Raw genomic sequence first — 27856 nt, 5'->3', positions numbered from 1 at the left:
GACAGAGGCGGCTGGAAAATAGTTCCCAGGAGGCCATAGGTGTCTCTCGGTCCAAGCAGAACTTTGTGAAGAAGGGGAGCGCTTCATCTGGTTGGTCACTGGTTCACAAGACTGAGGGAAAAGACAAGTTTGGTTTATTTGCACATATTATAATTGCAGGGAAAATTTTGGAATATTTCCTCAGTAGAGAAGTATTCCTTAATGGAAGGATCACATTCATTTTCGTAGGCACTTGCAAAAAATCTGAGCCTCTCCCCCTCCATTTTTTAGAAAAAAGTAAATATGAAAAGAGATATTAGAAGGCTAGACATTCTATAGCTATCCAAGGCGCACAGCAAATTGTAGGGAGAGATGGGGACCAGAAGCCAAAAGCCCAAACATGGAAATGATACTGTCTTTTACTTAAGATGAAGTGCATGTACCATCAGATGAAGCTATGTTGGGTAATCTGGCATGATATGGTGTCAAAAAAGCACACAAAGTGAGTCACTAGGAGTGTATGTACAAGTCAGATCTTGGACAAATTGTAGTACAGATGATTCAGTTCTACAGAAGGAGCAGAAGTGAAGGACAAAGTTTAGCGCTGTTACTATTACAACATTTTTCTTAGTAAGTTTGTAATAGAAAACTAGTAACAGGTCCCTGATCAATAAAGATGGACAGGCAACAAATAGAAGCCAAACCAAGATGTAGTCATGACCTGAGAAGACATGGAATATGTGCAATGTGCCTCAATACTTTTCTCTAAACTAATAAAATATGGCTGTGCAGCCAAAGCCAGCATCTGACCTTCCACTTCTTTTTTTCCCCAAGAAAAAACTGAAGACAGTTGCCCATCCTTGATGTATTCCATATCTGCTGCCAAATCTGCACTCCCCCACTCAGACATAATCCCAAAATAGGGTGTGATGCCTTTCCCGTTGACAAAGCCGTAAGTCACGGTGAGCCAGACACACTCAACATCCTCCAATCAGTTAAATGAAAAGAGTTCTCCCCCTCTGTTTCCCACCACTTCAGCACTCATTATATCTCACATTAATTAATATAGGCAGTAGGAAGTGAGATGATAAATTACAAAAGCCCATTAACCTGAATATGTCCAAATTGGTGACGTAGAGCAACTTGTATGTTAGACAAATCTTCCTTGCTAATGTGGGAGTCCTCGTGTCTGAATTCCATTAAAGCAGCAGCCTCGAAAAAATATTTTTAATGTATGTACGTATGGAATGTATATCAACGTGCATGCCTGTGGGAACATCAGAATTCATTAGATCAGTCTGATATAAGATATATTGAACAGGTTCCATCTGACATCTGTTACTGGGTTGTTCTGTCCACTCCCAAAGGAGTGAATCATATTGACAGGTTGAATTATATCTCAAGAGATATTTTTCTCCCCTCCTCCAAAGGCCATTTGCAATCACGGCACATCCACTGCCTCTTAAAAGTGAGCTCATCTGGCACTGGGTTGCATTGAAGTCCTCCACCGTGCCTGAAGGAAGAATGCTTTTGGGTGGTGGGAACGTGGAGAAGATGTGGTCTGTCCAGCTATCCCTTGGAGTGCTAACCATCTTGACCATGACTCTGTATGTCCCGTCTACACATGGAGAGCCTTTTTTACTACAAGGTAAGCTGGAATACAGACTAGATGGCACAGGTAGGTCGTTATCTTTTTGCTTTGCTTTGCTGCTTGTCATGGCCAATGCAACACTCGCTTATCTGTGAAAGAAAATAAAATGAACCTTGAGCTATACTGATCAATCAATTAACATGGGTGCTACCCAGTTCATATTAGCATGAGCTAAAGCTGTCCTTCTGGTCTGCAGCTGGTCGTATGACATACTCTGTTAATCAGTAAAAATATCAGATCTGGTGAAATCTGGTAAGGGTAGCTTATTCTCTTCCAAAAGAAAATTTCCAAATGAAAACATTAAAATATCAGAGAGTAGCAATTCCAGTATGTACCATATGAGATCTGACAGCTCATAAATGTCAGTACTAGGGTGCTGCTGAACTTTTTTATTCACAAAACTTCTTTTTATATGTTCTTCTCCTATAATTTAAATTAATCTTAGCTTAAACTTACTCTGCAGGGAAATGTCAATCATTAATCTTCTTTCTCAAAGAGACTTGGCAGTGGAAAAAAAAGAAAAAAAAAAAGAGCAGCTAAATATAGGCTTGAAAATAACATTGCTTTTCAAATGATTTTTCCTCTTATATCACGTATTTATTTTTGTAATGACAACCAAAACATTCCTGAGGCCACTTTATCTAAATACTGCTTCTGTTTAGTTTTTACTAGAGTGTTTATAGGTTTTTTTTCTGTAGCAAATCCCCCAAATGACTAAAAGTAGCTATTTTAAAATCATAACTGTCTTTCAGACTTAGGAACAAGGTTTATAGCACTCCACTCTAACTGCAAGTTTTACACAGCGTGTAGCTCTGCTAACTCCCTCGGCTTTATTTCTAGAGACCACAATCAGGACCAGCAGCTTCAGCCGCAGTGTAAGGCAGGGTTAAGTCTCGCCAAATACTTGGAGCATCACTTTGACCAGGGCTCCTCTGTTTCTGCAGATTTATGTGACTTTAGCTAATGGAGCTGATTTCCACATACTCTTGAGCATCCTTAAGACTCATCTGTTACAATGTTTTGTCTCATGTGTATCAAAAATAATTGCATTCATCCCATCACAGATATGTAGGACCGATATGAGACCATTTTCTCCTTTCTCATCTCCTTGAAAGGAGTAAGCAGAATTCCTAAGGATACTGCAAGAAGTGAAAATAAGCCTTTCTGCATGATTTCTTAGTATTTTCCATGGATTCTGTAGGTATCTTCCAGGGCTTTGTAGGGTGTAGGTATGGGGCAGGGATGTTCAGACCAGAGATTTTTGGGAATGGCCATTCTACCTGTAAAGCCTGGCTCCCATTCTGTCATTCTGAAAAATTAATGTAATGTTCAGGTTTCAGATGATTCTAGAAACCTGTTCAGCAGAGCTTGGAGGGTCTTAGAGCCATCTGAGCTCTGATTAGTCTCATTCTCTGTGTTTTTCGGTTTCTGTTGAACCCTTGACCGTCACAACCATTCATTTGAGGGCATAGCCACAACCACTAAAGCAAAAACACTGAAAAAGATCCCTAAAGGGGCCTCATGGAGAAGTCCAATTTGTTTTAGGACAGCAGCTTGGGGAGGTTTTTCCTGGAAAACAGAATTCTGCATGGCCCATGGCTACTGTATGAGTTCACTTTGAACTCTTCCAAACTTGGTTCTGTTGAGGAAGATTCCTTGAATACCACTGGCAATCAGATAGAGCAGCCCTCAAGGCTGAGTGAGCGCAAGAATAGACTGCGGGGCTGCAGGGCTTTTCAGCTGTGGTACCCACACATCAGCCTTCTTGAGGAGCAAGTTCCCACCTCTATTGGCTCTGGGAAGGTGGATGGTGTGAGTGGGGGGAACACCTGCAGTTTTGAGAAGAGAGGATCTTGTGGGTTGCTGTCTGGCTTTGCAGAGGCAACTGCTACATTCGCCTTGCAGAAGAGGTCGGGACTGTCTGAATCAAGGCGGTGTCTCCAGCTCTCTGCAGCCAGCCATGCTGATGAGGCTGCAGTAGGACTGTTCAGCAGCCCGGAGCTGGCAGGGAGGGCTCCCGCATCCTGCACCCTTTCACTGCACAGCCCTCACTGCCCAGACATTTTATTCCATGCTCACACATCTTCCTCTTCCACTGAGCTCCTTCTACCCTGACAAGGTGCTGACAGGAGACATTTTCCTTCCACTTCTTAACCTTCTTAATTTTTATTTTAATGTCGGGGGCTGGAGGGTCCTTTTTTTCATTAGAGATAAAGAAATGTGTGTTTTATGTGCTGCAGAGAACCGAGTGCTTCCAGAGAGAGAAGACACAAATCACGAGGACACACTGCTGACTCTGCTTCTTAACAAGAAACTCGCATGGCAGAGACCGGAAAATATTGGTAAGCGAAGGGGATGGGAAATTTCAGCTTCCTGCGTCTGTGTTTGCATGAATGCAAGGAACCCAGTCATCAGGTTCCTCAGAAATACCAGCTGCTCAGAAAGCAGAAGCACCTGGTATGGTGCCTACACATGATTGATATCAGATGTTCTCCATCATGAGGCTCCTGGACCTGCTTTTGCAAAGTGGTGTAAAGCTGCCCAAAACCACGGACCCTAGATCCTCAGACACTCAACACTGAGCTGGCAAGGGAGCATGTGTGTGTACATAAGAAATAGTAAGAAGATATGCTGCTGAGTCCCTGTGCCCCTGCTATCCCTGGGAGGTTGTGTAATATGCCTGAGGCATGAGCCATCCTTGGGAGTCACCTCTCCACCTATACCCCGAAGAGCCCCATGTGCTTTTGAGAGACAGCTCAGTGTCTTGCTGGCATGCTAAAACCAGCAGCAGCTTGTGAGCATATGGGGCAGTGGGCAGCATCAAGATTCTGCACAGAGCATATGGCTGAGAACCCTTGGGGTCAGGTGTAGGTTGGGACAAAGGTAGCGGGAGCTCCCGTCTGAGCCTAAGCCCCTGCTACTCCTGGAAGAGGCTTAGACAACAGGCTTTTCGCACACAGCGAAGAGGCCAAAGACGGGCCATGTGGAAGCTTTACCTGTCTGTGTTCTGTGAACAGACACCACGTTTAAAGCCACCCGCACGTGGCTAAACTCAGACCTGCTGAAGAGAAACTTGGGCTTTCCATGACAATACGCACAGCAGTCACAAGCACCATATGGATTACAGGGGTCAGCTATTCCCACGGTCACCTCAGCAAGGGGAGGGTTTGGGCTGTATGTGGTGGTCTCAGGGCAGGAAGCTGTTGTTCCCTGTGAAAACAGCCAACAACGGGGCCCAACAAAAATTTTGTTATGAAAATCCATTTGTCAAAATCACTCAGTGCTCTTCCCCAGCCCCTTGTTAATGCAGTAAGGCAGTGGTTAAACAATCCTGGGACAAATAAACAAACATAAATAAATCAAGTCCTTATACTAACAAAGGCATTATTCTTGCAAAGGGGATGCATTCACGAAATAACATTTTTATGATTGGTTTATGGATTATTGTGCTTATTACTCCTAGAGGAAAGGCTGCATTTTATGCCAGACAATTGAATATAATGAATCTCTGAGCAGAGCACAGACAGAGGATTTACAGCAGGCAGTTTCTCAAGGCTTCATCCATAAATTAACTTCCTTCCCTCTGCCTGAGATAATCTGTTCCAAATTTCGACCGCTGTTCATTTTCTATTCATAGCAGTCATTGGCCAAGCTTATGGTTTGCAGAAAGTCGAGCCAAAATAGGCACTTGAAACTTCAAAAGAAGTAAAAATGTACATCATAATAATAATAATAATAATAATAATAATAATAATAATAATAATAATAATAATAATAATAATAATAATAATAATAATAATAGTACTAATCATCATCTCTTAAGTGGCACTTTTGACTTGTAGATATGCAGGTCTGGCTGTCTCTACCTTATGGTTATGTAAAGACATTTTAAGAGGAATTTGCCTAAGGTCATTGCTGGCAGTGCCAGGAACAGAGCCCCTGCCTCCTGACTCCCAGCCCATCCCCATCCTCAGACCATCTTGCAAACGCATCTCTCTCTCCCTGATGTAATGGATTTATTTAGGAACTGTTGCTTTTTCTGTTGGATGAATATCTATCAGAAAACATTCAGGATTTTTCAACTGAATTGTTTCCTTATCGAAGGAGAAACCAAGAAGGCAGTCAGCCGTTTCTTGGCACCTTCCTGCTCAGTTTCAAATATTTAAAAAAAAAAGCCCACGTCTGGAGAGGTGTCTGTGTCTTATCTGAAATCAGGGGGAATTATGTCCTAAATCCCCTCAGAGATGCAGACAAATGCCTGCTGCCACATTAGGAGCAGACAAAGGAGACGGTTCCAGGGCTGGTGTTTGGCTTTCTTGTGAGGCCCAGAAGAGACATTCTTTAGCTCTTTCCTGGCTTTTCTGCTTATTTCAGTGCATTTTTTCCCAAACTGGCACTTAAAACCAGCTGATCCCCTCCCAGGAGAACTGCTGTATTCCGGTCACTCAGCTTTGACTGAGCTCATTTTTTGTGATGCCTTCTATTGTTTCATCTATCTTACTTAAAAAATTAACTGTTTGACATCAGCTTGAGTCTGGAATAAGGCACTCAGTCCTCACAAAGGAGTAAGATTGAAATCCCCCATCCCTTCCTGCAGATTTCCCTCTTGCTAGTCCAGGCCCTTCCCGACTCAGCTGGAGGTTTTAGATGCACCTAACTCTCCCTTTGTCCTGGATAGGATATCCCCCAGGCAGTTCATCTGCATAGCATTCTTCCAGTCTAGTACCATACTGCTCAGCCTTGAGATCTCTAAGTCTGATGATGAAGCTGGTGCCCAGGTCCCTGTGCCCCCCTAACAGTTAGAAGTGTGGAATCTGCACTCACAACTTTTCCTGTTGCTCCACTCTGTCATCCCTGATGTTTGCTGACTTCTAAAGCAGTAAATTATGCTAGGATAAATCTGTGTCTTCTCACTTCTGCCTGCATGGGTGATGTGAGGATAAACAAGTCCTAAAGGAAGCAATGCAAGGCCATATAAAAGGCCAGGGACAGAAAAGCCAGCATTAGGGATTTGCTGTTTTCAGGGTAAAAATTAAGAAATAACAGAGGTTCACCTGAGTTGGTATCACACAGTATGTGACCTTGTTGGACCAATTCCCCTAGAGCCTGGTAAATAATAAAGAAGCCTCCCTCGTAATGGAGAATTAGGGAAAAGTCCCATAGAATTCAGTAGAGAATATCTACTTTTCTGTCACTGTTTCTGCTACCATTGATTTGGAGATCATTAACAGGACTTAAACAATAATTAGGTCTTTTCTTGTCTACCTTTGAAGAGGTTAAATGAAGGAACTGTTTTTGATTTGAGCTTTGGGAAGCAATGCAGATGATACTTATGTTACTCTCTTCCTTCTTGCAGACTGGGAGCTGGCAAAGAAATTTGAAGAGCTTGAACAGGTGAGACCAGCAAATGCACAGACATATGTATGTGTACTGTTGCATGCATAGCTAAACAATGGTGCATACTGTCTTTATGACTTATTCTTCTATCTGCATCCTGCTACTCTTCATTCTACTGTTATAATGTAAGCATATATCACACAAAGAGAAAAGCAGAACCTGGGCTAAATAGCTACCCAAGCTGCAAAAGATAAAAAGAGAACAAGACTATAGACAAGTGCAATAAAAGCTGAGGCAGCTCTTGCCTCCGCCACCAGTGAAAGGCCAGTGAAGGCCAAGCCAGGAAAAAATAAATTCGAAAGGAAATCTCCACGGAAGAAAAGGGAGGGAGAAGAGGTCATCCTGCCTTCCTAGGCATTGTATCAGCTGGCTTCATTAGATAACGAGCTGAAGTTAGAGAGATAGCCACTGCACAGCTAATCCAGAATGATTTTTGTCTGGGCTCTTTAGTAGTAAGGGAGGCAGTAACCAGGGTCAGAGCCTTTCTGTGCAAAGCAGAGTGCACCCCTACACACACAGAGCAAGAGGAAGCCCCATCCTACACCCAGCACCCAGGAACAGGGAAAGGTATGCAGCAACTTTGCCATGGATCCTGTTGTGCCCCAAATCCTGCATGCAGTGGAAGCTCTTTTTCCACTTTCTCAGGCAAGGTACGGCTGTTTGCATGGATCCTGGAGGTCCTGGTGGGTTCCACTTGGTACTTTTCACTTCAGACTGAAAAATCAATGCAGCATGCCAGACAGGAGGCTGCCAGCTGTTATCATAGCCCCTCGCTCCAGTGCTGAGGGACATTAATCTCTGGCTTCCTGGAAGGAACACTGCCAGAGGAGAAGTCTAGATGACAGCTACTCTTTTCTAGTAGACTAGGAAGATCTGCAGCCGTAGATGGAGAAGAAAATACCGTGGACTTTCCACCTTATAATGAAGTTAGCAAGAACTGAGAGGAAGGGAGGAGAGAGATAACCCAGAGAAATGTAGAAGAGATGCTCTTTGCTGCAGTGAGTGGATGCCTGGAGACCTCCTGCCTCAGCACTGACTTGATTTATTGGTTCAGTATCCTTCTACACAGCCTCCTCTCCACAGCGGTTTGCACCCTGGAGTGGGGGAGTAGCAGAGAGTGCCTACACTGCTCCCACCAAACCACCAGCTTAATGGAGGAGGACATGAGGATGTGTGAGTGCTCTAAAGGCAGACCCTCCTGGAACAGTCCTGCTTCAGGGAGGACCCTGTCCTCCCCAGTGATGCTGTCAGCCAGGCTGCCTGTGCCTCCTACCTCTGAGCCACCCTGTACTTGCCAGCACACTGTGGAGCTCCTCATGACAGGGCATTCGTTTACTCCTGTGTTTGTTTTTAAACAGCTGGAGAAATTGAAGGATCAGCTCTCAACTGAGGAAGGGTCAGAGGTAGCCTATGCCTTGGAAAGTCTCTCAGCATCCCAGCCCAAAAAACGCGGTAGGTTTTTGGTTAGAGCCCTGCAGCCATCCTGTCCAACTCTCATCTCCAGGGCTTCCTTTCTGCAAAAGTGACATGCCCCAGATATGCTGAAAAACAGGTTGGCAGCTTTTCTAGCAGTCCTGGCACTCTCTTGTTAATGGCTGGCTGGTTTAGCAGCTGATGAGTGCTGTGTACCCAACTCTGCCTGTTGTCAGGGCAGATACACTATGTCTATGTACCCAGGACCTCACTGGAGGCAGTCAGTTTTGCACCCCTCTTTTCACAGAGGAGCACGGTGTTATATGAGCAATAAGTGCCTGTCCTGGAGGGGGTGAGTTCTATATGAACACGTCCCTGCAGCGCACCAGTCGCTTTGCTCTGGGCACAAAGCTAGTGCTGAAGGCATAATGAGGCATGTGGACTGCATGCATTCCCCTCTGCCAAGGTCACTGCCTCCCTACAGAGAAAAAAGGAGTACTTGTTTGTGCTGCTGAAAAGCAGCTAAAAAGGATGTGGAAGTCAACCAAGAATGCAGGGAACTCAGATGTGGTAGGTCCCCCAGTTGGTCTCCAAGCTTTGTCCAGTTTGTATCCAGTGACTCAGGAGCATATTGCACCAGTGCTCCTGAAGGCTGCCCCTGACAAGCACATGGACAATGCCACTTGCACTGGCTTTCAGTGGATTCCTCCACAAAGCAGTGGCAGCTGTAAAACAGAAGTCACTGATGACAGATCTGGCCTAAAAACAAAAGAGCTAGTTCTGCCATTAGCCCACATGCTCTGTGCATGTGCAGTGTGACAACCTGCCAGACAGCCAAGAGGAAATCCCTTTGTGCAAGGCTTGCTTAAGTGCTTAGGTGATCCTTAGACAATCTGCAATTTATAAGCAACCCTGGAGGCTGTCATTAATCTGGCTAATCTAATTCATGCCCTCACCAGTCTGGAAGGTTCAAATGTAGATACAACTCCCCCTGCCAGGTTTAAATCAGATTCCGCCAGAAATTAAAGCAGAGAATCTTTGCCTTTATCTAAAGTCCTTCCAGTCTGGGAGGAGCTCGTGTCTCAGCATGAGCAGTGCTGATTCACTAGAAGTTTTCTCCCAAGATCCCGCTTTCAAAAAAACAGGTAGAAATCTCTTGTCATACTTGACAATAGAAGACCCACACAGGATTTAAACAACAGGGCGTGCTAGTGATACAGCTATTTTTTCCAACACCAAAATATTCATCCTTCCCTAATCTGGTCTGTTTAGAAGATCCCACAGAGATCACTGTTGTTTGGAGGGCAGTTAGCATCAGAGTGATAGAGTGACTGGGTTATATTAAAAATTGTAAGAATCAGATCCGGTCTCTCCAAGTCAGTATCCTGCTCTTCCAGTCAGCCACAAGTGAAAGACCATGCACACACCTCTGAGGCAGCAAAGCTGCTGGCCAGTAGACAGGAAAGAAGAAGCTAGTTCCTGATATTGAAGTAGAGAAAAGTGAAACGCAAACCCTTATAACTCAAGCAGCATGGAAACAACTTTTAGACCCCTTATTTACACTGTAAGCAGCTAAAAGAAACACCTTCTTAAAGTGTTGTATGAAGTCAAAGCTGCTTATTGAGATGTGCCCAGAAACCACAATGCTGGTGTCACACCCCAACTCTGTCAAGATATAAGGCTTTTGAAATCCACTCCAGGGCTAGAGTGAGAAGCTGGAAAAAGTCGTTGGATGTTAACATCCTTCTCTTGTATCCCTTCCCAGCCTGCTTCTGGAAATATTGCATCTGAAGGCTTGTCAGGACTGGAAGATGAAGATGAGCCCTTCCCCAAACTGCCTTGCTGGGTATAAATGTGTTAAGAGTTTTTTCTGTTGTCTCATCATGCTGCTAACTTGGATGCCATCCTCCATGACTGCACCACAGCCAAGTCTAACAGGAACTGTGACAGGAGCTAGTAGCCCACTACCACTCTCCACTGTTCCTTCCTTCCAGGTTTAACCTACCATGATCTTCTATTTGGAAGATGCTTCCCAACTTTCCTTGCTGTCCTGTGTGTGCCATTCAGTCTGCTGCCACTGTACACTTTTCCCCTTCTCACCAGATCCCCCGAGGCACCAAACACTAACTCAGTTCTCCTGAGCTTGGGCCATTGCCCACATCTGCAGACGTTGCTCACAGTGATGTCTAGGTTTCCCATCACCTCCTACAAGCAGGTCTGTAATCACCTCGCACCCGCTGTTGGGACAGGAAGGCAGACTGGGTGTAATGTGAAGGGCTCAGGGCTGCCTGCCTCGGCTTGCTGAGCCAGAGCTGTTCCTCGTCGTACCCCATCAGTGTACACAGTAAGTCTGGGGGAGGACAGGCACAAAAGTCTGGATCCTTTGGATATAATTCCAATAAAGGTTTTCTGTTGCACAGAAGCATATGCTGTTTTCTTTCTCTCCCCCAGCAGAGACCCAAGGGGCAGCACATTTCCCTTAATGTAGGCTCTTGTTACCTTCATGGTTCATGTGAAGTTTACAGTGAAAAAAACCTCCCATTAAACATCTAGGTATAGCAACACTGGCCTGTTTTACTGTGCCTGAGGAAGAGGTCCTTCCTTCTGACCAGAACTAGGAATGAGAGTTGAGTCTTCCTCATGCATATGTGTGGGCAGCTGTTCTCATGGGACTGGACCAGGCCCACTGATTTCTATCTACTCACCTCAAAGAGATGTTCTGAGCAGAGAATTTTGGCTCATCCGGCTGGTCAGTGTAGTTGCTAGCTGGCTTTTTCTACAGCAGAATTATGTCTGCCCCTGTCCAAAACGAAGACTTCATAATCCATCAGTGGTTCCTACATATATTCATCTTAAGACACATTATCCATGTTTATTTGAAAAACGAAGGTCCGTGTTCCCAAAGGTGTAAATTCAGAATAAAACCTGATGTTAACTTTGAGGTTTCAAACATTGAAAATGAGAGCAGAATCTGGCAGCCACTGTGGATGTGTGGACTGATTTTGACTAGAATTGAACTGTCTCTCCAGCCCTGTTGAGCCATGCTATTTAGCTGTAGCTTGCACACTACGTATTCTTCAAAACTTCACCTCCCCCAAAGCTGTAATTACCATGTTACATTCATTGCCTTGGGCTCTGGCAAGAAGTGCACGCTTACCACAGCAGTACCTTGTGTGTATTTCATTAAGAGGAGATTCATTCATCCTATTACGGGCCAAAGCTGGCATCTATGGAATAAAACCAGCTTGATTGTATCACTGAGGCCTAATGACATGCAAAATACAGTTTGCTGTTAACATTAATTCTTTGTTATTTCCTTGGTAGCTATTCAGAACACATTTCCCATTTTCTGTTGCTTTTGTGCAAATGAAAAGGTATGTGGGAGTGTACTTTCACATACCCTCACAACAGCACCAAACCCAGCAAAAAATTATAGCCTATTGCCAAGAGAAGGGTCTCTTTCTTTAAAGAGTTTAGTGCTCCAGCTTAAAGAGGTATATTACAAGATCTGCACTGATTGCCCCAAGCTGGTGTTCAGCTCTGATGCTTTCAGGTTGCAGGAAATCCCAGTGCAATGAAAGGCTGGAGCTGCGGGCTCCATCTGCTACCTGCTAGCTGTGGCCATGCCTTCCTGACCTGGTGTGACAACTCATCGGCAAGTCAGGAAAAGGAGTACAGCATCTGTGGACATTTAACAGCTTGTGCTGACCCTAGACACAGGAATGCAATGCACCATGCTGCTTAGCAGTGATTTTTAGCCCACATGGTGTGCTACATCCTACCAGTGCAGTTATTTAAGTGTTCATAGTACCCAAACTACGCCACTATTTCCTCACAGGCACTATAAGCTGCTGTGCTAGCTGCTTCTGCTGGAGTCATGAATAAGTGTTGAATGCAATTCATTTAATAATTCAGAGCAAAGGCAGTAATAGTCTCTCTAGGCTCACCCTCAACACGTTGCTGTGGGGGTCCTGTCCTTTCTCCTAAGCATGCAGAACAGAAACTCTCTTCTTCCTCAGGTGCCACATATACATTGTGGCTGCTCACACCTTACCCGTGCTTGGGCAGTCACTCTTGCTAAAGTTAATGACCCACAGGCAATAATTAAAGGGGTTTCCCTCAGATATTCCAGTTGATCGTGTTGATTTATTAGCAGAATATCCTCATAGGCATCTGAATGGATTTGGAAACAGGCAGCACAGGGCAAACCTAGCGTGCAACGGATGCTGGAGTATATCCTCATTTCACATTTGTTGACCTCCATGCTACGCATAATGACTGAAGCTATCCAGTACTGTCTACAAAAACAAATTGTGGTGTTCAGCCTTTCAGACATCATCATATTTTAAACAGTACCTGCCAGTTTATGGATTTTAAGTCTCAGTGTGTCCTGTGGTGGATGGGGCAGAGGAACAGAAAGGCTGTTGCTTTCTCCCAAGTAATCCATGCAGTGAGGTGGGAGCCAAGGGCAGGACTGAAGCTTCCAGCTCCCAGATCCAAGCAACACCACCACAGACACCTCTGTTCTGCTTTGCTTTCATATCACCCTTCCAATGGAGGGCATTTCTGCACACATCTCAAAGGCTTTAAAACCCCTCTTTATTTGGAAACCCGTGATAATACCTGCCAAATGTTAAATATTTTTATGATCCAGCAGTCTCTTTGCAAAGCCGCTGTGTTGGCACTGGATTCCTCTGATCTGAGACTCCCAAAATATGTCATGCAAAGACTCTGTCTATGCTGCTTTTGACAGAGTGCTGTATGAGTGGTCAGGTCATTACTTCCATAATCTGCCCATGCCCCATACATCTGGCTACCTTGCAAGAGGATTAACTGCAGCCTGGACAATCTCAGTGCAAGAAGATAACTGTTTACTAAACCACAGAGCAGGCTCAAGATAGGTGGTGGCAGTGCACTGAAGAGAACAGAGTCTGGGCTTGCCTGGGACTGCATTTGCAGACTTGCTTCTAGCTTGGACAGAAAATCTTGTCTTGAGTCAGCCAGTCTATATGCACCCACTCAATCCAGCTCTCAGAGCCTTCACCTGCAAGCTTAAAAACAGAAAATGAGCAGTGGGACTAGGGGAAAAGCAGGGAACAAAACCCCAAGATGGCCACATATGGATTTATGGCCATTCTTTCTTTCTATGATTTTCAAGAACTTGGTCTGGAAAGCATCTGTGGTGCTTCACACAAGTACTGACAACTCACCTACCAAAGGAGGAACAATCACCTAACTCAGCCAGAGAGTGCTCTGCTTGATGGGAGAGATGGGGGCACCTCTTGATGTGATTCACTGGTTTGTGCAGCTGCTCTCAGCAGCATTAGCTTATATTGGAGGTGTCAATAAAAGTGAAGTTTCTGACAAACATTCTGTGGCTGGGCCAATCCTGGTCTCAGGGCAGGGCTAAGAAGAAAAATGGGAAAGGCCCCTGCTATGGCTGAGCACTGTCCCCTGCCAGACATGAATTGGATGCTACCTGCCCTTCTGAGTGGAAGTCTCATCTCCCACCATGGTCCAAACCAGGGAAATTGCCCCAAAGTCCCAATCTGCACAATACCTTTAACTTTAGAGACTCACTGACTTCCTAACTCCTTTCCTGTAGCTGACTGAGAAGCTGACTGTATTTTTCCCCATTTTGCTAGCTGATGGCCAGGTGTTTTGTGCCTCATATCAGATTAGGAAATTAACACTTAATTCCTATCTCCAGCCTTACTCTCTGCCTAACATAGGGTGTTTGGCAATAATTATTTTTTATTTCTTAGTCCTAGAATAGGATTTAGTCCTTAGTCATAATCCCTTTCTCCATGTATCTTCTTTTGCAATGATAAGGATGATATATACCCAAGAATAGCAATCCAAGGAAGTTAGCTGACATGAACCAAAGCCCAAGAAGAATCGTGTGAGATTCAGAAAACACGAGCTAGGAATCTGAGCACTGGGATGTCAGCAAACAGCTCTTTTCAACTATATTTTATCATCTGGAAAGAAGTGAAAAGTATGAAACAGGATTTAAGATAACCTGGTTTACTCTGAAATGAAGTGGAGAGGACATGTTTACATTTTACCAGAGTGAGAAATAGTTGAACTTTTAGAGTTGGATGTCTGGTTAAGCCCCGTGCTCACTTCAAGAGGCTAAAATAAGGCATATGATGCAGATGGCCTAGGAAACAGAAGACTTTGTATTTGGACACTATAATATGTTACACATAGGGGGGAGTAAAATGTATTTATCAGCCTAGAAGAGGAAACTAGAAGTCTCACCACATTTCAGGATCTGCCATATGATGAAAACATGTCTAAATATGGTGGCAGATATAAGAGAAAGAGTACTAAAAACATCAGGACGAACACTAAGGTGTTGTCACAATTGTTATTCAGACCAATTCCTAATGAAGTCAGTAGACATCTTCTCCCAAACAACAGTTCAAATAAATTCTAGGTTTGTCCCATAACTGTTAAATCCTTCCTTCATCTAACAAATAAACACCCTCTTGCAAGAAATGTGCAAAGCAAACTGTCTGCTTTTCATGAACTGCTGTTGGCATCTCTGGAAGTTTTATTTTCAATCCAAAAAATCTAACAGTCCTTGCTAGGATAATGCAAGTTTAAGAAATAAATGCCATGCAATTAAACTATATACATATTTTCTGTTCCCTCCTATCAGTGACACCGTGCAAAACTGTGAGAGCATTCTGACCTGATGAATTTGTTATTCTTTGTAAATGCAACATTAGTAAAATGCAACGTGAAACAGATTTTGCAGGAGGTCAAATCCTTGAGTGCTGTATCATTAGTCAATGACAAGACATGCTGTGACGCATCTTCTGTATTTCTGTAATGTTTCCAATACAGCATCAATCATTCAGAACAGAAGAACCTGCAGGCAGAAAACCAGTAAACATTACATTTTCCCATGTCAGAAATGCAAGGCTTGGACAAACACACTATAAGGTGGTCTACAGGACATGAAAATGTTAGGAATACTTGTTTTCTTGTAGGGGGATACTAAGTTGTAATTTAGGGCATTCAAGCTAAATTGACAGTCAAAATCCATGTTATAAGAAGTCATCATTCCCCAAGACATTCTTTCCAAGTCTACTGGCATGACTTGAGTGCCTCCATGTAACTGAGAACAGGTGGGGTTCTCCAAGCCTGCTCACACCCAGAGTACTTTGGCTTACTTGCAGGAACTGCTAACCCTTGGTGTTGCCAAGACGGCTCACGCCAATCCGGTCAAGAGGAACTCCAAACCGTCTCTTAGGCAGCTCAACCACTTTCCTGCATGGGGGAAAAAAATCAAAGGAGGAGAGAAAGAACTGGGGAAAGACATCACAAGAATAATCAAAATGTTGCTATGCCTTTGATTCCTCCGTTCATTCCACTAACAACTTATTGTTCAGACAGAACAGCTGTGCAGAAGTAGCTAAAGATGTGTTTAGAAATAAGATGCTTCACTTGTCCTACAAAAGAATAGGCAGGAGTTGCATCTGTTTTACAGACTGGCTGATGTTGATCCACTATCCCTGTTCTTATTTGGCAGCAAAAAAATGACTTCACAGGTTAACTGCTTTTCATAGAAGAAAGGAGAGACACTGCACGTGTAAAGGGGAATTGTTTCATGCATAGTATCATATACTTCAGGTGACCTATTAGTTTGGATCTTTGAAATCTCCAGGGCCAACTGTGGTTAAAATAAGCAAGGAAGTGGAAAGTATGGCACAGTAACAGAGTGGACAAGTCAGAGGAGCCCTAGTTCCTGTGGGCTCTCTTGAAATGCACTGTTCTCAAAATTGTACAGTAGCAACCTTTGGATGAGATTGAAAATGAGAGTTTTTTAGGTTTGTTTTTCTTCTTCCATATGGTACATTTCCCAGTGATTTGACGAATGAGGGAATGAGGAAAATGTGAAATAAGTTCTATGCAGGAATATTTTATTATGATTTTTTAAATATAAAAATTAAGTTTTCCCATCTTAATTCAGCATTTTTGAGCCTTTTTTCCACCAGCAGAAGTTTTATTTTAACTAAATGTGGAAATGGCAAGATTTTCTGCAGCTGAGAATAACCTTAGCTTTTGCCCTTGGAAATACTTGCCAGCAAAATGCAGGCCCAAGAGAATCCATGGAAGATGAGCTCTTTTCTCTATCTGTCCTTGTCAAGGAACGTAAATAAAAATAAATTTTGTTCTGTAAGTTGGCAAATACAAAGTAATTAGCAGGAAAGCATGCTATGGTCCACTCGAGCCTAACTCTATGTGCTAGCATTGCCATGCTCACTCAGTCCATGGCTTTGGGGGCTCTGCACATCCTGCAGGGAACTGTCTAGTTCATGGTCTCACCTGAGCAGTCTCCTTTCCTCACACCTCTTGGGCATGGACTGAGGCCGAGAGGCATCATTCCAGCATCAGCAGCCCATTTCACAGTGCCTCTTTTCTAGCTACTTCTCAGAGGAGGTCAAGAAATGGGAATTGACAGCGTACCATGTGTGCAGGGGAGCACCACATCGGTGATGCTGGAGCAGCTTTGGAACATCACAAATGAAGGGGAGCTGTTCATATCACCCTCACTGTCCCCTCCTCAAACACCTGTGTGTCCATCACTGTTGCCCTAGACCATTGGGAAAGGAAAGGGAAAGCAAGCCAAGGGCTGATCCTCAGTCTGTTGCCTCACTCTTTTCCCCCCAGGTTTAGGCACAAACTGGTGGGAGGCAGGTGGGAGACTTGGGCTACTGGAGTCATAGTGACCCTGACTTGATAAAAAGGGGAATTGATTTCCCAGATTGGATTTGGGGAGAGTGGGGTGTGTGGTTCTCATCATTAGTTGTAACATCATCATGCTTTGTAGTAAACAGAGAAGAAAATTGTAAAGTCATACCCATGGGAAAGGCTGGGTGGGAAAGGCTGAGCAGGCAGGGAGGAGGGAGTGCAGGCAGGGAGGAGTGCAGGCAGGGGGGGAGGAGTACAGGCAGGGAGGGAGGAGTGCAGGCAGGGAGGAGGGAGTGCAGGCAGGGAGGAAGGAGTTGCAGGCAGGGAGGAGGGAGTGCAGGCAGGGAGGGAGGAGTGCAGGCAGGGGGGGAGGAGTGCAGGCAGGGAGGAGGGAGTGCAGGCAGGGGGGGAGGAGTGCAGGCAGGGAGGGAGGAGTGCAGGCAGGGAGGAGGGAGTGCAGGCAGGGAGGAGTGCAGGCAGGGGGGGAGGAGTACAGGCAGGGAGGGAGGAGTGCAGGCAGGGAGGAGGGAGTGCAGGCAGGGAGGAAGGAGTTGCAGGCAGGGAGGAGGGAGTGCAGGCAGGGAGGGAGGAGTGCAGGCAGGGGGGGAGGAGTGCAGGCAGGGAGGAGGGAGTGCAGGCAGGGGGGGAGGAGTGCAGGCAGGGAGGGAGGAGTGCAGGCAGGGAGGAGGGAGTGCAGGCAGGGAGGAGTGCAGGCAGGGAGGGAGGAGTGCAGGCAGGGAGGGAGGAGTGCAGGCAGGGAGGAGGGAGTGCAGGCAGGGAGGAGGGAGTGCAGGCAGGGAGGAGGGAGTGCAGGCAGGGAGGGAGGAGTGCAGGCAGGGAGGAGGGAGTGCAGGCAGGGAGGAGGGAGTGCAGGCAGGGAGGAGTGCAGGCAGGGAGGAAGGAGTGCAGGCAGGGAGGAGGGAGTGCAGGCAGGGAGGAGGGAGTGCAGGCAGGGAGGGAGGAGTGCAGGCAGGGAGGAGGGAGTGAAGGCAGGGAGGAGGGAGTGAAGGCAGGGAGGAAGGAGTGCAGGCAGGGAGGGAGGAGTGCAGGCAGGGAGGGAGGAGTGCAGGCAGGGAGGGAGGAGTGCAGGCAGGGAGGAGGGAGTGCAGGCAGGGAGGAGTGCAGGCAGGGAGGAAGGAGTGCAGGCAGGGAGGAGGGAGTGCAGGCAGGGAGGAGGGAGTGCAGGCAGGGAGGAGGGAGTGCAGGCAGGGAGGAGTGCAGGCAGGGAGGAAGGAGTGCAGGCAGGGAGGAGGGAGTGCAGGCAGGGAGGAGGGAGTGCAGGCAGGGAGGAGGGAGTGAAGGCAGGGAGGAAGGAGTGCAGGCAGGGAGGGAGGAGTGCAGGCAGGGAGGGAGGAGTGCAGGCAGGGAGGAGGGAGTGAAGGCAGGGAGGAAGGAGTGCAGGCAGGGAGGGAGGAGTGCAGGCAGGGAGGGAGGAGTGCAGGCAGGGAGGGAGGAGTGCAGGCAGGCATCGGAGCTTCCCCTCTTGTGGCCATCCCAAGCCACAGCAGGACAGCCACCGCTCCCTCCCCAGCCTCCCGTGCCATTTCTACCTTTCAAAACACTGTGCCTATTTCAGCACTTACTAGGGAGAAAGTGATGGGTTTTATTTAAATCAGCCTTTTCTAAGATTCCCGGAGACCTTTTCTCTCAGTCTGTCTATGGATCTCCCTCTTCTGAAGACCCATGTCTTCTGGCACGCTTTTCCCATGCTTTCAAAGCTTTATAAATTGATGTTGATGAGCAAAATTAGGATATGGGCCCTCCTATAACTAGTGGGTGCCACAACAATCTGTTCAGTGGACTTACATGTGATCTGCTCTTTCTCAAAAGTTTCTGTTGTGTTGCCAGGCACCACACACACACTGTATTAATTCAGGGGGCTGAATCCGTTTAACAGCTTTCACACTTCAAAAGTCATTATCTGATCTCTAAAGGTAACAGTTTCAGCTGGTACAGGAATGGGTTGTTATCTACTGTGTGCACAATAGTGATGGGGTGCTCAGACTTCTGTTTTACTCCTCTAAGTGTAGCATCTTCTGCCTGTTCTCACCTAAAGGTACAGCCTTACTACTGTTCTGTAGCACTCACCTGATCTGTGGTCCATGGTGATGGTAGTATCTGACTATCAATGCAGTGACCAAGGCATCTCAGATGGTTCTAATAAATTAGTCAATCCCAAACTTAAAAGCTAATCAGCCCCCCCCAAGTGATAATTTCAATACAAAACTGAAAACTGTGCTGATGATGCTGGGAAAGGAGGAATTTTGTCAGTCACTCATTTATATTAACTTATTATTTAAAGATAAGCTGTTAGAAAATTTGGACAACTTCCACCACAATTTCCCTTTTTTTGTGTTGTTTTTTGTTTGTTTGTTTCCTTGCACATAGAATGAAACAAAATTTCCACCAAAAATCATGAGACAAATTGGGAATACCATGTGCTTTTGCGAAAAAGGCACTGCAATGTCAAAAATGACCTTGAATTTCTTCCCCTGGAAAGGGAAAACATATAAAAAAGCAAACAAAGAATGAGCTGATTTTGATCTCTTGAAGAGATATACAGAACAGAATAGTTCTAACTCAAGATTTTAAGAATTATGTATTTTATCACTTTTGGCTTCAGTCAAAAAGTCCTACTAGCAGACTGGGTGGATAAATGGAAAAACAACGAGAAAATATTGCAAAACTCTGTTTGAAAAAAATACTTGTAATGTTGACTGGGCTCTTGTGAATACTTTCCACTTCCAGATTAAGCTTTAAGCATGTTATTAAATACTTTGTGGCATTGGGGATTCCATCCAAAAGACAGTTACCAGAAGAAGGGAACAGGACTGCTAAACTCTTTCAGATATAGCAAATAGCCCCTTGAGCTTTGCCCCAAACTCAGTGGCTCTCCTCAGCCATATCAAGCATCATTGCTTAGCCCTGTTATAAACATGCTGATATTCAAATGTGTACTATGAAGGTACTGTTTTACTGCTGTATTGATTAAACCCTGGCTTCTCATAAATCGATCAAGGTCTTGAAGCTCATTCTACTGTCTGTCCATTTTCACGATGTGTTCTTCATCTTACTATTCAAGACTTGCATACCACAAACCTTCTTTTCACCCTAGCCATGGGAACACCAAGCCCTGCCCCTCTGCTTTTGAACCTCTGGCATATTTTTGCCTTAAATAATCTCATGATAAAAAAAGGCAGTTTTAAACTGAATGTTAGTTCACACCAGTGGAAAGAAGTGTACTAAAAAAATGCATATGCTTGAATGTTCTTTGTTAGATGTATGGCATTGTATGGATAAATGAACTAGTGCATGTACTATTAATCACAGATGAAGGATTACAGGCCATGCAACCATGATGGTTTCTGAAGAGATTCTGGTACCCTGATCAGAGGCACCTCACAACTGACCAGTAAACCTGCTGGTGGCTAAACCATCTGTGTTGAGGGCACCTACCAACAACTTTCTTTCAACTTTATCACTAGTAGAAGCATCTAGGAATTTACCTCTGTTTGCCTTTAGCATCCATGGAGGTTGAAGAAATTCTGTCGATTGGGGAACCAAATCCTGGGAAACTTCTTTTCTTCTTGGTCTCTGTCACCTCATTCTCCAGAGACACAAGCTCATCAAGAAGGAGCAGTTTGGCTGCCAGGTCAGTGGCTGGCTTCTCTTCACTGGCAATGGGATGTGCTCCCATGCCCAAAGCAGCAGAAGGCTCCAAAGACTGCAAAAGAAAGCAAAGATGTATGTTTGCTGCTCAAGTTCCGGAAAAACTATGTTAACCAATGTCACAGTGGCAGTCCTATAAATATATAATCACTAGGATACTGAACCTGGGACAACGTTTTAAAACAAAGTTCCTTCTGTGAAATGTGGCCATTTTCCACCCACAGGAGTTTGCCATAAAAGGTTGGATTTTTTTTTTTTTTAAATAGAATTGAACTCGCCTTCATTATTATTGCTAGAATTGTCAAAATTTATTACTTCACAAAGCCTGTTTTTGTAGGCCAGCCCACTATTCCTATCTCAGTAGTGTGATTAGTATCACTTATAGCATGAGCTGAGCAATTTAATTCTTTTCCAAAATGCAGTCACAATTACCAGACTCCAATATCCATCCCTATATTTTTCAGGAAACTGATTTTAATTTTTAAAATTAATGCTAATAAACAATAATGAAAACTTGTACAGAATTTTCCATCTAAAGCTGACAAATTAATTAATTGTTATGCAAAAAATATCCCAAGATAAACTTGCTCAGTACTGACATTCAAAGAATTTATGCATTCACACTATGTGGAGAGGAGGAAAGGAAAGAATAGTATGTTGAATCAACACAGCATTTTGAACCTTAGTTATGACATTAGGCTTAACACCTTTTCAAAACCAAACTCTACTTTGCTATCCAGAATAGAAGAGAATTTTTGGGTCTACCAAGAGAGAAATTAGGTAAATCAAAATGAAATAGTTTCTCTGCAAATAACAGGAAAATATAGGGCTAGTCTATGAAAGCAGGTGTTAAGCTCAAACAATTCTCTCTTCACATGAAATGTTTGCCTTCTTGATCTACTTGATCTTCACAGATTTAGATAAAAATTTCTAACCAAAATTTTTCTATTATATGTCTTGAGGCAGGTTGTCCTCTATTCTTAGAGGTACACCACTATATTTCTTATTCATACACAGTGGGTTTAGTACAAATGTAAAGGAAGCCATCACTTAGATGATGTAATATGTCTGTCTCTACTGTGGTCCACACCATAGCTGTGGTGGTGATGTTTCCCACTATGGATGGGTGGCATAACTGGTGACAGAGTCTATAAAACTGATCTTTATATGAGGAGCACACGACCACACTGATCACACAAATGATGTAGCGCTCTTAATACTTTTATAAAGGATCTCATTTTGTCCTCTGACTCCTTTTTATGAGCCTCAAGTACACTGAGCAATCCTTTCTGTTCTCTTTCAGGGTTATAAAATTTTCACAGAGGTTTGCAACAAAATTATGTATTTAAAAAAGACTGAACTCTCCCTTCGAGTTAGTGGGAATAAATACCTACAACACTTCAAAGTAGAAGGTCAAAAATAGCCTCTGCTCTTTAGTACTTTGTGCAGTCCCACTTTGTCTTAAAAAGAATATAATAGAATTGTAAGAAGGAAAAGAGACAGCTAAAATGATAATCAGAAATAGACAACAGTTTTCTTTTGCTGAACCACTGAGTAAAGTACATACAACTTCACAGATACGCAGAGATAAGTGTGAGGGCCTATAAACTTATGAACAGCAAAGGGGTGAATAAAGACTAACAGTTTTTTCCTTGAGAAGAAAAGCTCCTCAGTCCACCCGGTGAAGTCACCAGATGGTGGATTTAAAATAAATGTAAGGAGCTATGTTTTAAACACAGAACACAGATGAATCAGAATGCTTTGCCAAATGACATCATAGATACCAAGATTTTAAAATGTTTCAAAGAATTTTAGGCCCATTAGCAGCTAAAACATGCTCTAGTCCAGTGTGAGTCTCCAGACCAGGAAGTCTCTGAAGATGTTTTGATTTTATTGTCTTTTCACAAAAATCTGTCATTGACAGAGACAGGATACCAAGTCTCTCTGGCATCAGAGCAGCAGTTGCTGCAGCACTGATGTGGGGAACGGTTTCCCCCAAGACCTATTTTCTATAACAAATATAATTTTGAATAATCAGGGCATGCTCATTTGAAGACAGAGAAAAAGGCAGAAGAATCCATCAGTATTCTTCATTATGCATCTAACTTCTAAGGTGATCTTAAAAACCTATGTAGAGACCCTACAGCCAAACAGTGCTACTTTGATTAAACCTTTAGATCCTTGGGTTTTTTATAAACCGTTACATAAATACCTTTCTTTACAAATCTGTTTCATGTCAAGATGACATAAAAAAAAGAGAATGCAGTAGAAGTCTTTTCAGGTGCAACCCCTGCATATTATCCTGGATGAAACATGAGACAATTCTCCCATTTCATCCACTGCTTTCCTTTGCAAGCATAGGCAAGTTACTTTGCTCCTTCCCTCTCCTCGTCTATTCTGTCTCCTTTAATCTGTAACCTTTGTGCAGGTGGATTTCTCTCAGGGATGTCCTTATGGATTCTGATAGCTTCAGCTTTCTCATGCTATTATTTGTCTTTAAGAAGAAGAATGAAACCTCCCCTTCAGTGTTAGAGGAGTTTGCTTTCCCCCATGCCATCACTTCCTTCCCGTCTTCAGGAAGTCCTCTATCCAAAGTCACTTGACAGTGTTTTGACACACAGAAAATCCCATGGTGTTTCGGGAGAGGTTGCATGAATCTGGGTAAGACTTCATTCTGTCTGTCCTCCCAGAGCCATGCAATTTGCATCACTTTTCACTAGGTTCCTTCTTTGCCCTTACAGAGTCAACACTGGCCGTTCACATTCCAGCTCTATTTGGATACCATGGTGCCTGCCACACTCTGTAGTCAAGAACAACCTGAGGAAGAGCAGGGATATGTGACAACCACCAGAAACATTCACCTACCTCTGATGCTGCCCCCGCAAGGAGCACTGAACTAGAGTGACACTGCAGCAGGGTAATCACAAGGGCCAAATGCACCACAGCAAGCTGGAACTGCAGCATCTGCAGAGGAGAACAATCTGTTAATGACTTCACAGCTATGTTCCCAGGGGAACCTTGCTCCAAAGGCCTTAAAGAAGTGAAAGATTCTGTTCCCATGACTGTTAATATGTTTTATCTTACAGAGTCACTGGATGAAACCCAGCCATCAGATAGTGCTAGCTGAATGCTCTCCACCTTTGGATGCAGAATCAACTCCCTCCTCTTTGCTCGTTTACAGCCCTGCAAATCTTTTAATACCTTTCTCCACAATGGCCCAGTCCTTGCAGCAGCAATGAATGCAAGCTTGTGTTAAAAAACAGATGAACTAGACACTAGCTTGTAATCAGGGAGCTCATAGCAACCCATGTTGACCCTGACCTCTCCACAGGCTGGATAGGTGATTAAAGCTGCTACAGAAATCACATGCCTCTCCAGCAACATTTTGAAAGCAAGGCTGCATTTCACCAGTCTTCAGCATGAGTTAATGGTAGCCACAACTTCCAGGATCTTCTTGGGATCCTGGAATAAAATTATCCAGCACCCATACTTGGGAAAAGCTTACGTGAGAATACATTGCTCAGACTAGTGGTGTTCTGACCACGTGCCAGAGCTACCGATGCCTACGGAGCCTTTAAATAATGCAGGGAGGGTCACATTTTGGGAGACGAGATCCTGAAGATGCTTGATGTATGGGTTATCTTTGGCCATGCATTTAGGCTGCATTGTTTAAGCCCTTGTTTGGATCTAGCTCTTAAAACCTGATGTGCCCCCAACTCACTCAGGTGAGAATGTTTCAGCTGATGTTAATAAGAACAAGGCTGGGGCTTCTAGTGCCAAAGGTATCTGCTAATTTGCTAATTACTCTGTCTCCAAGTCCTGCCCCAGAGTATAATTCAAGCCTGGTTTTGTCATTCTTTGCTGACTCTGCTTGGCAAAAGCAGAAATAAAAAGGATGTATAAATACATTTCCATAATGTATAATAGTTGTATTATCCTCTGTGTAGAAAATTTCCTAAACACATTGTAAAAAGCATTTGGCTTTGTACTTTTTCCCCATGCTACAAAGGAGAAAAGCCACAAGTGTTTGGAGTCCAGTATTAAAAAGTAAAGATATAACATTTGTAGTGTTGTTTCCTGGAGCTCTGTTTCTTGTTTGGATGTATATTTCACATGTACTTTTGTTATTTGGTTACCCCATTATTTATCCTTTTTTTTTTTTTTTTTTTTTTTTTTATATTGTCCATAAGGGATCAGGAGTGAGGAAGAAAGCTGCCGGTTATTCTGCAGGGCTGAAGCAGGCTTAGTTCACTGGAATCAAAGGACAAAGTCAAAATAGTAAGCCAGGTGGTACCACTGTCTCTCAGTCTGATGGCAACAGCCATTGAAGTCAGACAAGGGACTGTCCGGGTGTTTTTAAAGCTGTAACTCTCTACAATGTATATTTTTGTATGTGGGTGTGCATTGAAATTTGAAGTACTAGCCTAGTGCCTTCACAGGTAACCACATCCTGATTATTCGGATACAGAGACATAAAAATAAATGGCAAGGTCAAAAACACATGTTTATTATGGTTTAAGGTCTGTGCTGGTATTCATTCAACCCAAAGACCAAAGAGCTAAAAATAGCAACTGGTACACTACTCAAAATAAACATTAAGGCACCTGCAACAGAAAAGACATTTGATTAACTGGTCAGAACTTGACGCCAGTGAAATTAGAAGCAGAGGAAATTGTAAGGACTTAAAGCTTGGCTCTAGTTCCCATGGAAATGAGTAGCTGAGAAGCAATGTCACTGGTTCAAAAGGGATCAAAACTTAAATCCAGCCAGATCCTGTTGTGCTGATTTTCATGTGGTGATGGGACCAAGGCGATAGAAAGAAGTAGGATTGTTCTGGTGGAGCAGTTTAGCTCTAGAAAAGCATTTGCAAAACTAAGGGTTCAGTGAGGACTATGTAAACATAATTAAAATCACACTGTCTTCTGCCAGTGTGGGACTTAGCTTTCCACCTTCAGACCTGTCATAGGATCTTAGTTGCTAAAAGCAGTTGTTTCTTTTTCTCCTTGAACTCATCTGTTGCAATTGTGTAAGCAGAGCCCTCCTGTCAAAAGGGGCTTTCCTAGCCATGCACTGGTTATTGCTTCACCCCATCCACATTTTACCTTGACCCATTCCAAGAGAGACCTAAAGTGAGGCTTGACAGTATTTGTTACTGAAGGAGAATAAGAAAAGTTCTGACAACAACATGGGCCTTTTGCAAGATGTACCCTTACCACTTGTACTGAATTTCCATCCTTCTTCTGAAAAAGTATTCACCACCAATTTCTCAGAGATGGGTCAAGGGATTGGGGTATAATTCCATGTCTTTAGTATCTCAGGGTCTGGTCTGGTGCTATCCGACATAAAATATGGGTTACCCTTCACTAAACATAATTGCAAGTCTGAAACTCAGACATATTTATGTGTTTTAGTGATATCTTAGCTTGAAATGTGTCAAAACTAGAATTCCTCATATAATTAGGTATCTTTGTTGCAGGTCCAATTAAAATAAAATTAAAGATAAAAGAGAGAACATTATTCTACCTTATCAAAGCAAGATAAACACTCAAAACTTTTTCTTAGGAATCTATGCAGAGCCATTTTCCAAGAAAAGATCACAAGAAAGCAAAATTTTTTACCAAACAGAAACTGTTAAGTTTCCAACATCAAACCAAAGGACTTAAAACATGTTTTTCTTTTAAAGAAAAGAAAAAAAAACAACAAAAAAACCCAAACAAACAAAAAAATGACATCCTGAAGATAAGTGGGCTGAACAAACCTCAGACAGCATGCAATTCATCACCAAGCTCCAAACCCATTCCTTGTCAAAAGTGGTAACAGCTGTCATTGTTCTTACCCATTTGAACTATCATATTTCACATTACTGTGAAGATTACTCCGCAAGTATAAATCACAAGAGCTTTATTTTTCTTGCTGCTCTGTTAGCAAGAGAACCAAGGCAAGACATCATGCCTTGTGCTGTAATCTTTCACTGCAGCTGCCACTATATTTTGATGACTATGCTCTGCTTGTTGCTGCAACAACACAGGAGATGCTCAAGCTCACCTGCAAACGAGGACTTTGCTCTTGCAATGAGCACATTGCGCCTGAGCCTAGAAGCCCTTGGGGTTTTGTGCTGTACGCTTCCCAGCTGACCTGATGCAGAGCCACGACATGACTGTCCGATAGGCACTGGGAGGCTCCTGGCAGTGCCCGTTAGGACTCCAATCCTTCTGCTACATGAGCATTGGGATGGTACTGGTGAGCCTCCGTCACCTGTTAGCCATGAGGATCTCTCATACCATGCAGATTCCAACCAGCTCTGGGAAATCACAGATGCGTCTGCAAGCCAGTTATTGAGGTTGCCACAAAACAGAATATTAACTTCTGCTACTTATCTTAATCAAATGTGCTATTGAGTCCTAACATTGGCCTCACTAGCCTTGGATTGGACACCTGATCGGAATCTACCCTGGCTAAAAAAAATTATGATGGATGAGTATCTTACAAAAAGAGCAACTTATAAATGGCTTGTGTGAAGCTCTAAGAACAAGTCTGCTCCTCCTGAAACAAATTTGCCTTACTTTTAAAAGTTGTAGGTTGGATCCTCTGGGCATAATTCATTGCCACAAAGCCAAAAATAAGCCCATAGCAGCAGTCCTAGTGATTTCAGAAACTCCTAAGGGACCATGTGTATCTCAAGTGTAATTTTCTTGTCATGTAAATATCAAAGGGAGAAAAATAAAAACAAATCCCACCTTCAGTAAAGAAAAGGAGAGTCTAAAAATAGGTTAGACTGGTGGGTTTTTTTCTCATCTCACAGGTGAGATATGGAGCACTTCTTTCATACCGCTTTCTAAGAAGTTACTGAAGCAAGACATTGCAGCATGGGACTTTGTGGCAAAATGAAATGTAAGCAGTCAGTGTCAGGCACTTTATGTTATTAATAATTTGTTTCCTGGAGTAGGTGGAGATTTTTCAACAATGCCATATATTTTATCGGATATATGATACAGATACTGTCAACTTCTACAATGTAAATTTCCTTCTATTTTCAGTTTT

General features: G+C 43.7%; 2 protein-coding genes across 3 annotated transcripts in view; one reads left to right on the top strand and one right to left on the bottom strand.

Annotated features, from left to right (window-relative positions):
• The first annotated feature begins 1430 nt into the window (after nucleotides 1-1430).
• Nucleotides 1431-10862, top strand: UTS2B (urotensin 2B). 2 transcript variants are annotated; one of them, XM_042797888.1, is made up of 5 exons: nucleotides 1431-1627; nucleotides 3871-3972; nucleotides 6987-7024; nucleotides 8386-8479; nucleotides 10206-10862. In XM_042797888.1, the coding sequence occupies exons 1-5, from the start codon at nucleotides 1504-1506 to the stop codon at nucleotides 10229-10231; spliced, it is 384 nt and encodes a 127-aa protein (XP_042653822.1). In that variant the 5' UTR covers nucleotides 1431-1503; the 3' UTR covers nucleotides 10232-10862. The 2 variants fall into 2 exon arrangements, with proteins under 2 accessions (XP_042653822.1, XP_042653823.1); XM_042797889.1 differs by lacking the exon at nucleotides 8386-8479 and having other exon boundaries at nucleotides 1491-1627.
• Nucleotides 10863-14799: 3937 nt separating this feature from the next.
• Nucleotides 14800-27856, bottom strand: part of OSTN (osteocrin) — a 72689-nt gene continuing 59632 nt past the window's right edge. Inside the window, exons 3-6 of the mRNA XM_032986846.2 lie at nucleotides 23681-23779; nucleotides 20653-20870; nucleotides 15625-15721; nucleotides 14800-15320 (exon numbers count right to left, since the gene is read on the bottom strand). Coding sequence (XP_032842737.1) covers nucleotides 15637-15721; nucleotides 20653-20870; nucleotides 23681-23779 — 402 coding nt within the window. The 3' untranslated portion in view covers nucleotides 14800-15320; nucleotides 15625-15636. The remainder of the gene's footprint in view (nucleotides 15321-15624; nucleotides 15722-20652; nucleotides 20871-23680; nucleotides 23780-27856) is intronic.

Source organism: Tyto alba, unplaced genomic scaffold (assembly GCF_018691265.1).
Source record: "Tyto alba isolate M040663 unplaced genomic scaffold, T.alba_DEE_v4.0 Super-Scaffold_10, whole genome shotgun sequence".
NCBI classification, from domain to species: domain Eukaryota; kingdom Metazoa; phylum Chordata; class Aves; order Strigiformes; family Tytonidae; genus Tyto; species Tyto alba.
The sequence above is the reverse complement of the archived record's forward strand: the minus strand, read 5'-3'. Positions and strand labels throughout refer to the sequence as shown.

Excerpts from the sequence above, each read along its gene's own strand:
- UTS2B (XM_042797888.1), top strand. The coding sequence starts at position 1,504 with ATGCTTTTGGGTGGTGGGAACGTGGAGAAGATGTGGTCTGTCCAGCTA. Across the intron at positions 3,973-6,986 it reads GCAGAGACCGGAAAATATTG|ACTGGGAGCTGGCAAAGAAA; the intron begins GTAAGCGAAGGG and ends TCCTTCTTGCAG. Across the intron at positions 7,025-8,385 it reads AATTTGAAGAGCTTGAACAG|CTGGAGAAATTGAAGGATCA; the intron begins GTGAGACCAGCA and ends GTTTTTAAACAG.